The sequence below is a fragment of the Ciconia boyciana genome, chromosome 6 (assembly GCF_034638445.1).
Source record: "Ciconia boyciana chromosome 6, ASM3463844v1, whole genome shotgun sequence".
NCBI lineage: Eukaryota > Metazoa > Chordata > Aves > Ciconiiformes > Ciconiidae > Ciconia > Ciconia boyciana.
The window spans coordinates 9,459,599-9,476,127 of record NC_132939.1 but is presented as its reverse complement, the minus strand read 5'-3'; the positions used below and the strand labels follow the sequence as shown (position 1 = coordinate 9,476,127).

The following is a 16,529-nucleotide window of genomic DNA, read 5'->3' as shown; positions in this document are numbered from 1 at the left end:
TAATCACTGACTGAGGTTTTTTTTTTTGTAATTGTGATTCTGACCAAAGCAGAAAATTGCAGTTGCTTAACGGATTAAATTTTGCATTTAACTTGGCACGTGGCCTCTTTAAACATAAAGCTAGACTTAAGAAATGTGTAAATAGTGAAGAAAGTGCTGCCTTTCAAACAACACATTTGATCTTGGAGCCTCACAGCAAATACTGTCTTTCTTGGCATTTTTTTACATATACTAGTCTGTGCATTTATTTGATAAAAAGCTTAAGTATATGTACAAACAAGTGAAGCAAAATCTTCAGAATTCATCTATTAAACTAAAGTTGCTCTACTAAATTACGGTACTTCTCCTGACATGACAAGAGATGACTGAGCTGGTGGAAAGCTCACTGCAGCAATGAGATGGAAGGCCTTGTTTCCTTCAGTTTCACAATTCTCCTGCTGGTCATGTGGTCCCACACCTTCCAAGATGCCACCACTGGCACTTGTGTTGATTCAACTCACCCACTCACGAGAAAGCTGTCTATGTTTTTGCTGGATGATTTACAAAGGGTTCCAGTAAGCACCAGAACTGCTATAAGGTAAGGGGGAGAAATGTGCAATGGCACGTAGGAAAAAGAAAACTTCAGTAAAACCTTTGCTCTTGAACAAACTCATAGTTTTAACTGGGAGTATTTTATTTTAACTCTTACTAGATATTTTCGTTTGTATTATAGCCGTGGTGGGTATTTAACATTAAATACTGGATGTTTATGTATGCAATACGTAGGAGTTGCTGACCTTCAGAGAAGTTAAACTGAAGCTGCTTGAACAACTGGAGCAATCACAGGTGTTTCTTATTTCCTAAATGAAGTAGGCACTGCATCAGAAATTTAAAACCTGTTATAAGGCCTTTTCAAAACCTGTGTTTAAGTGTACCAATTTCTAGACTCAAATGTTTTTCCTGATCCTTTGAAATCTGGCTGCTACCTTTAAAGTGTGGGCTTCTAGAAGCTCCCAGAATGTAGGTAGCAAGATGCCTGCATCAGATGGCCCCTTTTGTTTCAGTGTTTCTGTAGTCTAGGTGCTATGCAAAGAGCCCCAAGGACTCTGAAAGCAGGAGGGAAAGGAGGAGCTAAAGGCTTTGCTATCTCTATGAAGAGACTAGGGAAGCTGTGCAAGAGTGGTTTTCAGAGAGTGGGAGGGGACCAAATGCTTGGGAGCCATGTCCAGGAAAGAAAAACAAATTAAGCAGCAAACAGGTGAGTGTGTGCAATAGTACATTATGAATGGACACAGAAAAAGGAATCAGAGAAGGAAAAAAGTTCAGTAGCAAATCATAGGTAGAACAATAAGAAAAAAAAAGAACAGAAGGAAATGAAAAGTTAAATGTAAAGCAAAGTAGTTAATGTAGTTCTATGTATTTTCAACATGGATTAAATTTAGTGCATCAAAAATAGCCAAAATACATTTCACAGAATCGCACAGGTTGGAAAAGACCCTTAAGATCATTGAGTCCAACCATAAACCTAACACTACCAAGACCACCACTACACCATGTCCCTAAGCACCTCATCCAAACGTCTTTTAAATACCTCCAGGGATGGCGACTCAACCACTTCCCTGGGCAGCCTGTTCAAATGCTTGATAACCCTTTCAGTGAAGTAAAATTTCCTAATATCCAGTCTAAACCTCCCCTGGCGCAACTTGAGGCCATTTCCTCTCATCCTATCACTTCTTACTTGGGAGAAGAGACCAACCCCCACCTCTCTACAACCTCCTTTCAGGTAGCTGCAGAGAGCGATAAGGTCTCCCCTCAGCCTCCTTTTCTCCAGGCTAAACAACCCCAGTTCCCTCAGCCGCTCCTCATCAGCCTTGTGCTCCAGACCCTTCACCAGCTTCGTTGCCCTTCTCTGGACACGCTCCAGCACCTCAATGTCTCTCTTGTAGTGAGGGGCCCAAAACTGAACACAGTATTCGAGGTGCAGCCTCACCAGTGCCAAGTACAGGGGGACGATCCCTTCCCTGGTCCTGCTGGCCACACTATTTTTGATACAAGCCAGGATGCCATTGGCTTTCTTGGCCACCTGGGCACACTGCTGGCTCATATTCAGCCGGCTGTCGACCAACACTCCCAGGTCCTTCTCTGCCTGGCAGCTTTCCAGCCACTCTTCCCCAAGCCTGTAGCGTTGCATGGGGTTGTTGTGGCCCAAGTGCAGGACTTTGCACTTGGCCTTGTTGAACCCCATGCAATTGACCTCGGCCCATAGATCCAGCCTGTCCAGATCCCTCTGCAGAGCCTTCCTACCCTCAAGCAGATCAACACTCCTGCACAACTTGGTGTCATCTGCAAACTTACTGAGGGCGCACTCAATCCCTTCGTCCAGATCATTGATAAAGATATTAAACAGGACTGGCCCCAATACAGAGCCCTGGGGAACACCACTTGTGATCGACTGCCAACTGGAGTAAACTCCATTCACCACCACTCTTTGGGCCCGGCCATCCAGCCAGTTCTTTACCCAGTGAAGAGTACACCCGTCCAAGCCATGAGCAGCCAGTTTCTCCAGGAGAATGCTGTGGGAAACCATGTCAAAGGCTTTACTGAAGTCTAGATAGACAACATCCACAGCCTTCCCCTCATCCACTAGGTGGGTCACCTTGTTGTAGAAGGAGATCAGGTTGGTTGAGCAGGACCTGCCTTTCCTGAACCCATGCTGGCTGGGCTTGATCCCTTGGTTATCCTCTACATGCCATGTGATGGCACTCAGGATGATCTGCTCCATCAGCTTTCCTGGTACCGAGGTCAGGCTGACAGGCCTGTAGTTCCCCGGCTCCTCCTTCCGGCCCTTCTTGAAGATGGACGTCACATTTTACTAATCTCCAGTCAACTGGGACCTCCCCAGTTAGCCAGGACTGCTGGTAAATGATGGAAAGGGGCTTGGTGAGCACTTCTGCCAGTTCCTTCAGTACTCTCGGGTGGATCTCATCAGGCCCCATAGACTTGTGAGTGTCTAAGTGGTGCAGCAGGTACTGTTCTGTTATTTTCCATATAAGCAATGAGTGTAGTTGCCATTGTGAAGTTATGTAAAAGATAATGTATTTTATGGTAAAATAGAGGAATGGTGTCTGCCTGGGGAAAATTTGGGGAAGTTGCTCCCACAGGGGTCAAGAGCAAACTAAATTGTAGTTTAAACACTAATGGAAGTACTATTGCTTCCCGTGTTGTACATCATAGGACCTGCTGTTCCCAGCTGGAGCTAGTCTTTTGCTGACACTTCAGTATTTTGTCAAATTACTGAGGGCAGTTTTGCAGTAATTGTTTTTGACATTTCAAAGTGAATGGGCTGGCTTTCTATTAAATGGACACAGAGATTAAAGTTAGATAGGAAATTTTATTAATCTGCGTTTTGGCTAGCTTTTTAAAAAAAAAAAAGTAAGTAGTGTCAGAATGCTGTAAATTTGCTCAACTTCCATGTAATTTTCAGAATTGTTGAAATCCAGTAGATAAAATTCCTTTTTTTTTTTTTTTTAAGCTGGGAGCTGTATAGCTGAAGTCATAATATAGTAAACAGATGACATAAAAAACATTTTCCAAAGAACTGAGATCCTATTTTCCCAAGACTTTTAATGCGAATGAAACATCTATACCCCACCAGCTGTATTCCAAGTCTCAGTTCAGCTGACTGATTAAAAAGTTTCATTGGATGTTCAAATACAGGAGGAGATTCTCGGATTTTTTGGGGAGTTTTAACCAGCTAGCTCAGCTCATCTTGTGTCGTTGGGAGAAAAAGCACAAATCTGACTGTTGTCTTCCAGTGGGCAAAACAAGAGTGGCTTAATTTAGTGTAATTTGCTGTGCTGTAGTATTTGCTCTATCTAGCTGCCCTCATCCATCCCTCTTGCCTCTCTGCAGAAGTTTATCCTCATTGCACAATGCATACCTTCACTTCAGATTGAAATCACCATTACTGTCGAGGAAGTCCTGCTTCCTATGTTGCTTTTGCATGCCTGTTCTGGTCCTCACTGGAGTGATCTTGCTCACTTCACTAACCTGAACAAAGTGGATATTTTTTGGCCAGATTATTGTGTTAAATCTTCTCACCAAAGGTCTGGTGAAAGTCAAGGAAGATGGAAGGGTACAGCACCGGGTTCAGTTGGCTTGTTTGTCTTGAAGACTTCATCTTCAGCGACTGCAGTTCATGGTTCTGAACCTCAGATGCTTAAGTCAACTAGAGCAGTGAAGTAGGAAGCTTCTGTCCAGAGCAGAAATTACCAATGGTAAAAGAAAACAAACCATGACCCTTTTTCCCTGTCAGTAGGTGCTATATGGCATGAAGAAGCATGCATGCAGTTACCAACTTCATTAAAAAAAAAAAAATTAAAAAAGAGTTGTCAGAGGTTTTTTAACTCTTTATCGTGGGCTGAATTAGCATTTTCTCTTTTGCTATGATTCACCTGCCTAAATGTTTATTTGGAAATTGATTTACAAAATAATACAGAGGCTAGCAAAGTTTAAAATATTGCTACTCCTCGCCCAACAAAATGACAGCACTTAACATCAAAGTTAGAATTAAAATATAACCAGTGACAAGTGCATTCAAAAGGCTTTGTCAGATGAGAAGGAAATATATTCATAAGATTAAGTAACAAGAACTGTTTACACAGTTCAGAAATGACTGCAAACAGTAAAAAATTACCACCTGAATAAAGAGCAGGGTATTTGGGAAGATGTGCTTAACATTTTTGAGAGGAAAATACATGCAAGTTCTGGATTGTGAAAATTATAATAGTGATAAATTTGTATATGCTAGAAATTAATTGAAAGACATTTACCGTATAGAAAGAGCAAGCTTGAAGTGTTTGAAAGATGACTTTTAAACCTGAGGTTTCCTTCCTATTCTCTACACCACATGGAACAAGTGGGGACAGCAGCAATAAAACTTGCTGGCAGATGAGACTGTGGATAGAAAAGTCTGTTGGGTTTTTTTTTGTTGTTTTTTTAAATCTTTAAATGAACCTGTCGATCAAAGTAATCAAAGTGTTACTAATAACCTACAGGTAATTAATGCAGCTTATTCACAGCTGGTAATCTGAGGAAAGACAAGGAATTTTCCTATGCTTTCCAAATTTCAAATATACTTTTTAAGGGCAGACCAACCTCAAACATTCTAGTTAATATAAGCAGGCATCATTAAAACAATAGAATACTCTAAATCAGGTTTGGCAACAGCATTGTGGTAAATAATTTGGCAGAGCATTATACTTTTTATTACCTGAAGTGATCAGTTATTTCAATTTTGGCACCAATCCCAGTTCAGCTGAAGCCAACAAAAAGCTTGCCATAGACTTTGATAGGACCAGAATCAAATGCTTCATGGCTCACATTTTCATGAACTGTGGTGAGGGAGTGCACTTCCATGTGACACTTCGGTTTTGCTCTTCTAATGAATTCACAAAAACTCCAACAACCCCCCCCCCAACCAGAAACACGTGCTGCTTACAATACTAGTCATCAGAGGATTTGATAAATCAAATAGTAGGCTTTCTTATTTCACTGAAGCAAAAAACAGGTTAAGTGATTTATTTTTCAGTTGACAGAGCCAGAGACCACTTTTCTGACCCCGAGTTATTTGCTCTAACTGTCCTGATTTATAAAAAGTTGCATGCTGTAAGCTTGTATGATGCTGAAAGGGCAACACAAAGTTTTTTTGAAAATTGTTCAAGGCGACGGCTAGCAGCATTTAGTGTGACATGTTTAAACCTGTTCTGAGAGAGAAACAGAATTTAAGTACTACATCATTTTTCCCAGTGTTTTGTTTAGACACTTCTGTTTTCAACTGTCACAGTAGATCTCTGTTAATTCACTTAAAATCCACTGCCTTTCCTACTGGCCCTTGAAAGAAAGTCCGGAAGTCAAAACACTGATTATTTACATCTGTACACAAATTAGATTAAACTTGCTGCTGCTTTGCTCCTCAAAAACTACCTCCTCCTCCTCCCACCTAAGGACACTTGTATTTGTTGTCTTCTATATTCTAATAGCAACTGCATTGTCAAAGGAAACTGCATGTAAAATTTGGAAATGTGGCAACACTTCTGAATTCACAAGTCACTAGTCAACCTCTTGTTGATTTTTTTCCTTTGCTAACCCTGATGAATCAGACATTCTAAAAAGAGACAACATACAAGGTAAGAGTGTCTTGGGCCAGGAGTCAATGTATGAAAGAAGAAAAACAAACTCAACCCAAACAACTGCCATTCAAGGGATTTTTCTCCCTTTACCAGGAGAGGTAAGTTTGTTACATTCAACTAAATTTTAAACTTTGCTCCTTATTTATAATGAGCAGAATGTGTCTTGCAAATCATCATGTTACATGCAACCAGGATCTGAATGTCAGTCACTGCATATTTTGAGTATCTTCAGGGTCTAAAGTGCAGATTCTTTGAGTAAAACTGAAGTGTTACACCCTACAGAAGGTGCAGTTTACTGCTCAAAGAGCTACAGCATTGATGTTTAACAGTTACACCATCTTAACGGTTTTTATTAATTATGAAGGTCAGGATTTTTGCTTGCATTTCATGGAATCATTTGCAAATGATTTGTAGAAATAGTAGAAGAATCAAATTTCAAGTGATTAAATAGGTTTCTGTACAATTTCTGTAGTTTATTTAAAATGTGACTTTGCCAGATGCATACATCACTGTAGTAACATTAAAGAATCTCTGAACTCTCACAAGCCCTGTGAAATCCTTTTCCTTGAAAGTGCTCCTATCATTCCCATTAAAGTAGTCATTTTTGAGTCCCAGGAAAAATCTAGAAAGAAGCGTGCTCTATAGCTCAAGATGCACATTAACACCTTTAAAAACTGTTAGCTAAATGAAAAGGAAATATGGGAGAAATGTTTTTGTGAGCTTATAATTCCATAGCTTCATCATAACTCTGTATTTTGGTTATCAACAGTGATCTCACACAATTAACTTATTTCGGTCTTACAGAATAGCAACCTCTAAGAACTTCAAAATGCTTTTACAAGTAGGGCAAAAGTGAATTGAAGCCATCCCAACATGGGGATTCCCCCATCTCTCAACAAGAAAGAAGCTGCAAAGAGGTTTGTGACTTGTCAAAAGCCAAATCTGATGCTGAAGCTTTAGGAATAAGAACACAGTCCGATGTCCACTGGTATCAGCTGGGCTGTATGTATTTTTCAAAGGGCAAGACCTCCTCGTGTGGCATTTTCAATATACCCTCTTCATATTCCAAGATTGGGAGCATTTTCTTCTTTACAAAAGCGTTTACAGATTAAAAATCTCATAGTAATCCTCTGCATCTCACTCAATAGCACTGTAGGTTATAGCATGTTAAAAACCATAAAATTCAGTGAAATGTTACATATAAATATTCAACCTTTATATTATAAAGTGCATTTTAGGCACCAAATTAAAATACTATTTGCTGCTGTCAGCATTGGTCAAATGGGAGGGGGGGGGGAATTTGTTGCTTCTTAAAAAACTTAATTGCATGTGTCCAACTATATAGCTACTGTAATACAAGAAAACACCATCCCGACATGTTGCCTGTGAGACCCTCTAATATGGCTTCCTGTGACTATGGGAAGCCTTTTCCACTACGGTGCCATTTGACTAGGAGGTAAAGGGACAGCAATGTTGGTCTGTCACTTGCTTAGCAAGATCTGTAGGCCATATAATGCTGGGGGTTTGATATTTTAACAAGGTGTAAAATTAAGAATGGCTACCACTGGAGATACAGAAATTGTGTTGATACAGTTAACCAGTAACTCCCTGAAATTCTTGATTATTGCTCTGTGGATACTGGTTATGTATCTAATACGATGTTTCATTCCACTTAAAGGTATCATTTTGTCATCCCAGTAGGGCAATACTTAGGCAAAGTGCTTCTGTGGGGTAGTTTGGCCTTTGATTCTACAAGCTAAATGTCTTTTTCAATATTTAAATTTTTAAACTGCAAGAGAAACACTATCTGTGAAACCTGGCTACTTCTTTAAGACGGGACAAATCTCTAGCTATTTGCTTAAAAGTCCCCCGACGCATAGTACTCTACTTGTTCAGCACTAAATACCAGGTGGAAGTGAATATCAAAGCCACTGATAAAAGTATACTTTGTCTGAATGGGTAATGTGCTATGCAATTAATGGTTCCTTTTCATCCAAAATTATAATCACAAAAATACAACAAATTGAGTAGGGCATTAACCAGCAATGTCTAAAATAAACCAGTGTAATCCAGAAGCAGTAATATATACACATTTGAAAGATCAAATAATGAAACAATTTTCATACTCAAATCTGTTACTAGAATGAATAGAAAATTCTCGCAGCAATGAAGTGAATATATCAAACAACAAAGTAGACTTCTTATGGTGGTTTAAAGTATTAAAGAGTCACAAAAAATGGTTAGTGTCAATAAAACCAATTAAAATACTGTTCCTTCTAAACAAAAAAAATGAAACTATTAATGAAACATCAATAGTATGATGGGATGGCTCAAAGTGCATATGGAAGAGGATGGCAGTACAAGACGTACTCTTTATGCATTCCCTCCTCTAAGCACAATAACCTTGTGCAAAGAATAGTCCTGCAGCCTTTGCAACAGATCACCTCTTTTCCCAAATGGGATTTTCACTTGTTCCTAGTTGTGCTAAAGATCTTTCACATTTTTGTAATCTGTCCTGCAATATGCAAGGTAGCACACACTTTTTAAAAAAAGTATGTTATGTTTCAGTAATCCCCCCCTCACCCCAGAAGGAGGTTTGTGACTAAGGGGCAGGAAGCGACATAGACTTTTTAAACACCCGTGCCCCTTTTGGGGGCCCTGGATAAGGGGGTGGTGGCACGTCATGTTGTCCATCTGCAGTAACTGCTTGCTCATAAGTTGGTAGTCCTGAGTCATCAGTTCTGAGAGGAAGTGGGTTTAAAGAAAATTCTTCATGCCTTCTGAAGATGCTAGATGAATTACGTCTTCTACTTCTTACATAATCCAAGTACCTAAACAAAGTTAACAGCATTATAAGTGGCAGCTTCTGTTTTGAAGGGAAGAAATAATATAAAGTTGTAGTTGTAAAAAAAGAAAAAAAAAAAGGCAGCAAACAAACAAAAAAAACCACAAACAAACAAAAAACACCAAAAAACACTTGCCTTCAATGATCATAAAGACCAGAATCCAAATACTCTCTCCAAACCACAGGGTAAGAATAACTTGGTAATGCAAAATTTATAGGGAAGAGGAAGCACAGAATCCTCTTGTGTGCGTTAAAGTTTAGGATAAAGGAACAAGAAGGGCTAGAGAATTGGTAGAGAAGCATTTCCTCCAACCTACTTCATTTCACATCTGAGGCAGACTACATGCCATGAAGACCATACACCCTACTTTAAAGAGTGAACAGAACACATTAGGCTTCCCATTGCAGGCCCCAACCTATTAAAATGATGCCATCTTTTTAGTAAGAATATTTTGGAACCAAGAACACACACAAAAAAACCCCAAAGGTATGTCAGCCATGCAAGTGTTGTTTTACGTTTTTGTGTTATTAATTAACTTTCAGCATAACTACTGCTAATGCTTCCAGGAAAATAAGAACTAGAACTCCCATTGGATTCTCTGAGAATACAGTTAGACCAACCCACAGTGATTTTTAAATTCCACTCTTAAGCAAGTTTGTTTTGGTGTTTGGTTTTTTTTAACCAGTGAAATTCCTTACCCTGGTGGTTGCCTTGATTTGCATCTACTTTTGCAGCAGTAGAAGATAAGCAGTACAATTATAACTAACAGTACTCCAGCAGCAACTAGACTGATGAGAAGTCCTGTAACATTAATCTTTTGTAGTGTCTCATCACCTGAAGATAAAACATCGGTTATTTTCATTATGTGTTCTTTCCATCTGTACAGTATACACTGTGAAATACTAATCTTGCTGTGCTATAAGGCTGTTCTTTCCACAAATGTCTAGCTTGTGGTGAGAAGCTGTATCTGCACAACACAACCCAAGGGTATCATTCACATTCAGCTTAAAGCAAAAGTGAGTATATATTCCCTTTTCTGTACATAAAACTGTTGAGATGTCTGTCTTGTAATGCATTCCAAATATTAACTTCTTATACTTGTGACCTTGATCAGGCTGTAGATCTTTCCTCAAGTCATACAGACCATTTTTTAATGAAATATCTGGCATAACACTACTCTGAACCTGAATTGGACTGTTATATTACTATTAAAGAAATGGGGGGGGACACAAACAAAGCAAAACCACAGAAAGCAACAACAGAATTACTACAAAGTTTACCAATTGTGTAATAAAACAAAGAAATGGACAACAAAATTCATATTGTTTTTACCTACAGACTTATAATGGATCCCACTGTGAGTAAGACGCTTCAGTGAGTATGTTTTATTGTATCAGATAATGCAATATACTTGCACAGTTCACGGTGAATTTCAGTAAAAAGGTCAATTCTGATTTTGCTAACTGAGTGCATGGTGTATTTTTAAGAATGTACTATTATAACAAACATAAAATATTGCAATGTAAGAAAAGAATAAAAAGATGACTTACCTATTTTTATTTTGGGGCCTTTCGTTGAATAGTCTTTCCAAAACTCCATCTATAAAAACACAAAGGATCAGATTTATATGAGCTACATAACTGGCAGCCTTATTGACAATTTTTTTAATATGGTACTGTGGGCAAAATTTAACAATGGCATAAACAGAAGCAACTCCTGCTGAAGGATTTGTACTTGCTTATTCCACTGTATTTTTCTCATACATTCAAGTTTGCACAAAAATTACAATTTCACAAAGAAGAAAATGCCAGCTGGTGAAAGAGAAAAGTGCATTTAACTGTCCAATGTTGCCTCATATTTCTGCCTGATTACAGTAGAAGTTAGCATATATTCTGCCACTAAAAAAAAATGCTTGCAATTAATCTTTGTAAATCCCTACATAAGAGTATTAATGAGGCAAAGTCAAGTTCTTAAGAATCAGACATTTGCATGAACAGTATCTGAATTCATATCAGCTAGGAAAAATAATGTGATTCCTTTAAGAGAAAAACCTTTACCTTGCATGACTGTTATGCATTAAATGTGTTTAGCTGTAATTTCCACTTTTGCTACCCAGCAAAAGACTCCATCCAGATTCTGATTTAACACTTTCACCTTTTTCTTAGGAAAATGCTAGCAATGGCAAACTAACATTTCCACCTTCAGAACAGGAATGTATTCCTTGCTCTTTCTGCAGGTTAGTGCAGAGCACACCTAGAATCACAGAGAGATTCTTGCTGTATGGCAGCAAGAGCCAGTCTTCAGACAATCATCACATTCCATTATGGGGCTGAAAGGTTTCTTACGTATTTTTCTCTTTTTTATACCAGGTGTCTTCCAAGTTGTATAGAGGTAGCGATTTAGAAGATAATGCTATAGGAATACTCAGCAATAGCTGAACTGCAGATTTGCTCCGTACTCCTCACTTCTAAAACACTTCTTTGGCATGACATAAGGACACGATCAGCCAATTAATACACAGAACATGTGGAACACATTCAAATTGGATGCTGAGAAGTTACTAAAAAAATAATGAGATTCTGAAAACACATATAGGTATATCCACAAGCAGTACGTCTGAAGTTTCATTTATATTTGTTTGCAGAATTGGAGCCCTTATCTAAAGTCTTTAAGACAATAGTACATATTCACGTGTACTCACTGTGTATCTAAAGCAATAACCCCACCTAAGTGGGGCCTCTACTTTTACAGTAAAATAAGCAATCATTTTAAGTGCTGTTTTCAGAAGGGCTACAGTATTTAGATATAGTAATGATTCAGTCATTAACCTCCTTCAGTATATTAAATTCAGTTTGAACAGCTACCGTTTTATCAGGGTCTTCATAAACTTCTCTTGCTTCTTCATAATTGCACAGCTCTTCAAAGCATTCTCTTTCCAGGTTATCTGCTGTAAATGCTTCAAAATCAAATCTGTTATTCAGAAGATGCCGTCCAATGAATAAATTGGCCTCCTTTTCTGATGTGAACACTAATAAAAAAAAAATCAAGTTGATTTAAAACAAGTTAGGAAAGCTAAATTTGGTATTTTTAAAGGATGGTTAATATCCTAAAGGAGCACATTGAGACCCCTTCTTCCCCTAGCATCTCTCAACTACATACAGGAAAAAGAAACATCAAGGTCTCCTCCTAAAATGTTGTCTTCGCTGCCAACTTCTCTAACTATGCAATATAAAATAAACATATTTTCCTTTCTCATAGAGCATTTCAGCTATTCCTTATACTGGCCAAGAGCATTTGATTCTCATGGCAGTTGTTGTTCAAGTTTTGGTATTATCCCTCTGGGATGTGGGCATCAGCTTTCTACTGGAGCTCTTAAGAACAAGGTAATAGTTGTATAAAGCAGAAATTCAGTCAGCTGCAAACCCAGCAAGACACTGACCTACTGGAGGAAGGAGGCAAGGGGCGGGGGGGGAAGGAAAAAAAACCCCCCACAAAAACCTCTTCATTCTAAAGAATCCTCAATATATATTTATCAATATTCTGGTATCTGTGAGTTCCAAATTTTGTTTATGGAATTTGGATTTTAAATCATGGCAGGAGGTCCGATTCATTTTACATTTGTTCTCTTTTCACAATCATGGCAGCAAGTTTTATGTAAAGGTTGGCATATTGCCAAATTTATTTGTTTTAAATTAGTCTGTGATAGGAGTTTTACTAACAACAGGCACTTGTGAAGACATTTAATTCTTTTCTTCTTTTGTGCTTATTACAGGCTCCATGAGGCCTCAGAGTGCGTTGTGAGGTGAGATTCCAGAAGAGTTAGTGAAATTATAGAAGGCTTTGGAATACAGGCATGCATCTTCTCACCAGGCATTTTTCCATAGTCAAGTTTTAGCCTGCTCTTGCTACAGCTTCTTTAAAAAAAAAAAAAAAGGACAGAACTAGTTTTCTGGCTTGGTTTTCAGTGAAAGCCTAATCTGTACTCCAAGAAATTCAGACTATCTCATTAAGCAAAATGACTAGAGGAGGATTATTTTTGCAAGTGTAATGCAGAAACAGCATTGTTACATACCAAGCCAGACGGCTAAAAAAGGAGATGAGATTGAGAATAATGTTACTCAGCTACAAATTAGCTCTGTGTTCTTGTAGCTTGTTTGGCGAGATTATCACATCATTCAGGAATTTTTACCCTAATAGTTACTGTTAGATCTTGCAATGGTATCTCAAAATGGTTTGCTCTCTGAAAACTAAGAAAACTGCAGTATAACTTGCATATTGGTTGTTTATGTCTTTAATATTATAGTATATTGAAGGAATATTACAGTATATATTTATATAATTTATATAATATTAGAGTATATATTGAAGGAGCCACACGTGTGCATACACATTTGTGTAGGAAGGGAAATCTGTTATTCTAAAGTAACTGCAAGAAAATCTAAGCTTAAAATATTTATGCTGTATCTAAGACTAACCAGAGAGGACTTCATCCAAAAAGATCCCCCAAATCCACAAGTGGAAAGGGAGAAGAATTACATGGAAAAAAATATTATCAGTATCTTGGTTGAGTGCAAATCGTGAGAATAACTTCAATCTTCTGAAACAGAGATCTTCAGTTTTGCTCAGTTGTGTTTCATTCCTTACCATGCAAGTAGTATTCGCTATACTTCTGAATTAACTTAGATAAGATAACTGATGGATTTTAATTAACGTGGAATGCATAGGCAAGCTGCCTGGAGCCTAGGAGCCCTAATTCCCAGTGATACATGCTCCTTTTCTCTTTCGAAGAGTCTTTATCCATTTATCTGCACTTTTTTCATTTTGCAGGACACAGTCAAAGTACAACTATCTCCATCTCTGAATTACCTACAACCTGGTTATTAAGACAGTACTTGGAGAATTAAACAGATGGATTTGAATTCTCTCCTATACATGAGGGAACTGAATGCAGTTCTGCAGTCCTTAGGCCATGGTTCAACAAAACGGTAAATCCAGTTTTAGGGTGCCTAGCATTTAACTAAAAATGCACCCACACAATGTGCTGAATAAAGTAACTCCGCTGGTAAAAGATGTTCAGAAAATGCTGAAGGGGTAACCTCTCCATGCAGGTACCACATACTCTTGGCAACTGTTCTACTTGCTAAATTATTGGATAAAGAGTTGGGCCCCTCTCTTTCCAACTCCGTCTTTAAAGGGGTGATCTGGGCCTAGTGTCAGGAGAGGGTTCAACGCCGTGAACTCATGGGAAAGAGACAGCCTGGCAGCCCAACGTTTTATGCCCCAGAGCAATATGGATTTTAATGAATAACCTGTCTCAAGCATTTTTCTGCTAGCCATGTTTTCTGCTCAACATACTGCCCTGAAGGAGCCTCCTGCTCAATGTGATGACTTTTTAAAGTCTGTCTTAAGGTTTTGGCACTCTTCACCCACTGAGGAGACTGGACAGCTAAGTTACCATTCCTTTTTGAAGCCCTGATGCTTAAACATGAAGTATGATATGGCTTAGTATCGTAGTGCTCGAGTCCTTTTTGGGAACTTCCTTTGTTTTTACCTCAATTCCTCTCCACTACCCTCCCTCCAAAGTGAAGAACTGCAATAGCACCACTTTCAAGGTGGTCTTTCAAGGTGTTGTAAGGGGATCTAGTATTGAGAAAAAATATCAATCTCAAAAACCAAGCAAATAAACCCTTTTAAATACAAAGCAATTTTAGATGTACAAATAAAACTATGATGTGCTCAAATAGTATGAAAGCAGTACTGTCTTAATACAGTTTTTAAACTTTAGGAATTTTGATGTTACTTAGAGGATTCTGGTTATATCAATGACAACAATCCTAGAGACCTAAAGAAAGCTCAGTTGTCCCAATCTGCACTTGCTATCGGATCTGATAAATACTTAATATCGACACCCAAGTCAATTATCAATCATTTCAGCAAAAGATATTCAAATATCCTAAAATTAAGCATAAAAGAACTTAATTTTTTTAATAAAGTTAAAAAAAAAAAACAAACCCCAAACTATTTACATTCATAAAAAGATTTCTCAGCAGAAGCAAAGTTAGATACAGTTTTATTTTGGAAAGCATAAAATCACGTTAAAGGTAAGTTACCATCTTTCTGTTCAGGTTGCTTCAAGTTATTTAATCTCCCTGTGCAGTGAGGAAATGCAAACATCATCACATGTAGTTGACACAGCAGTACCAAAAACGCAAACATGGCGTGGTATCTGTCAGACAGAAACTAAGGTGAGTTAAAAATAAATGACAGCGTAATCTTCTGAAGTGTCAGTGATGAACCTTGAATGAATCCTATAAATGAAGTCATCTAATGCAAGCACCGACATGCAGTTGAGGCTAATGGATCCCTAGAAGAAAGACACGGATGCAAACTGGTCCAGCATGTCTCTTGTGTTTTCATTGCATAACATCCACACATGTCACCGGGCCGCTCTCACCACAGCCAGGCCATACCCTCTGCTCTCCCATCCCGGGGAAGTGGCTAAAGGGAGCAGCAGCCCGGGTTAGCTGGCGAATTAACGGGGAAAGATCACGCACAAGGTGCTACACATACACTCTGAAACTTCAGATAGCTACGATTTTGCTGCCAGAGCAGGTTATAAAAGCTGCCCGACGTAAACAGACATACAGAAACCATTTTGTCAGGAGAAAGCCATTGCCAACCTCCGCACGCCCGACGCTCCAGAGGAGAGTCAGCGCTCTCCCACCTAGGATGACTGTAGAAAATAATAACAAAATAAGACCTGAATTCTTCGAAGAGACGCCCAACATCGAGACAAACACGATCGCCGCCTGAAGCGGAGACGTGCGGCGACCACCCGAGGGCACCCAGGACGCCAGGGGAACAGCCTCCCCGCGGCCCTGCCGGGAGCTTCTCCCAACGGCTGCCCTGCGCCCACCGAGCCCGCGGCCGCCCGCCGCGGCAGAAGACCGCTCTGCCGCCCCCCGCCCCGGGGCCGGCGCCCGCTGTCGGAGCCGACTCGAGCCGGGCAGGCACCGGGGGAGCGGGAGGCGCCAGCCAGGAAGCGCCCCCCGTTCCGCCTGGCAGGGAGAAGGGGCGCCCCGTCCCGCTTCCCGCCTTGCGGCCCTACCTGCCCTGGCAAGGCTCCGGCGGCGAGCTGAGGAGGGCGGCTGGCGGGGCAGCGTCTCTCGGGGCTGCTGCTGCCGCGGCGCTTCCTGGAAAGGGCGCGGTGGAGTCACAGGGCTGTACCTGGGCCGCCCCCGCCCGCGCTGCCTGGGGTCCGCGCCTCCGCGGGCGGCGGCGGTGGCACCGACGGGCTGGGGCCTCCCCGGGGCAGGAAACGCCCCTCGAGCCTGAGAGAAAAGGGGATCGGCCGGGACGGCCGGGGAGGGAGTAGAGGTGGTGGCAGTGCTGGGGCTTTCCCTCAGGCCTCGGCCTGGGCTTCGTTTCCAGAAACCTGGCTGTCTCCTCAACTCACCCCCGGGATCTCTCTGAGGACAACGTAGCGATCCTTTCATCTTCTGTGGACACCTTT

The 16,529-nt window shown here is 40.1% G+C and overlaps 1 protein-coding gene across 1 annotated transcript; it reads right to left on the bottom strand.

The window, feature by feature from the left end:
• Positions 1–7,459: 7,459 nt before the first annotated feature.
• Positions 7,460–16,291, bottom strand: PRRG4 (proline rich and Gla domain 4). Its single transcript, XM_072864779.1, has 6 exons — positions 16,125–16,291; positions 15,127–15,242; positions 11,881–12,044; positions 10,567–10,615; positions 9,715–9,850; positions 7,460–9,001 (listed from the first exon to the last, which is right to left on the bottom strand). The coding sequence occupies exons 2-6, from the start codon at positions 15,230–15,232 to the stop codon at positions 8,773–8,775; spliced, it is 684 nt and encodes a 227-aa protein (XP_072720880.1). The 5' UTR covers positions 15,233–15,242; positions 16,125–16,291; the 3' UTR covers positions 7,460–8,772.
• Between the last annotated feature and the right edge of the window lie 238 nt (positions 16,292–16,529).

Coding starts and splice junctions, on each gene's coding strand:
- PRRG4 (XM_072864779.1), bottom strand. CDS start 15,232: ATGTTTGCGTTTTTGGTACTGCTGTGTCAACTACATGTGATGATGTTT. Junction 12,045..15,126: donor GCAACCTGAACAGAAAGATG/GTAACTTACCTT, acceptor TTTTTTTATTAG/TGTTCACATCAGAAAAGGAG. Junction 10,616..11,880: donor ATGAAGACCCTGATAAAACG/GTAGCTGTTCAA, acceptor GTGTTTTTATAG/ATGGAGTTTTGGAAAGACTA.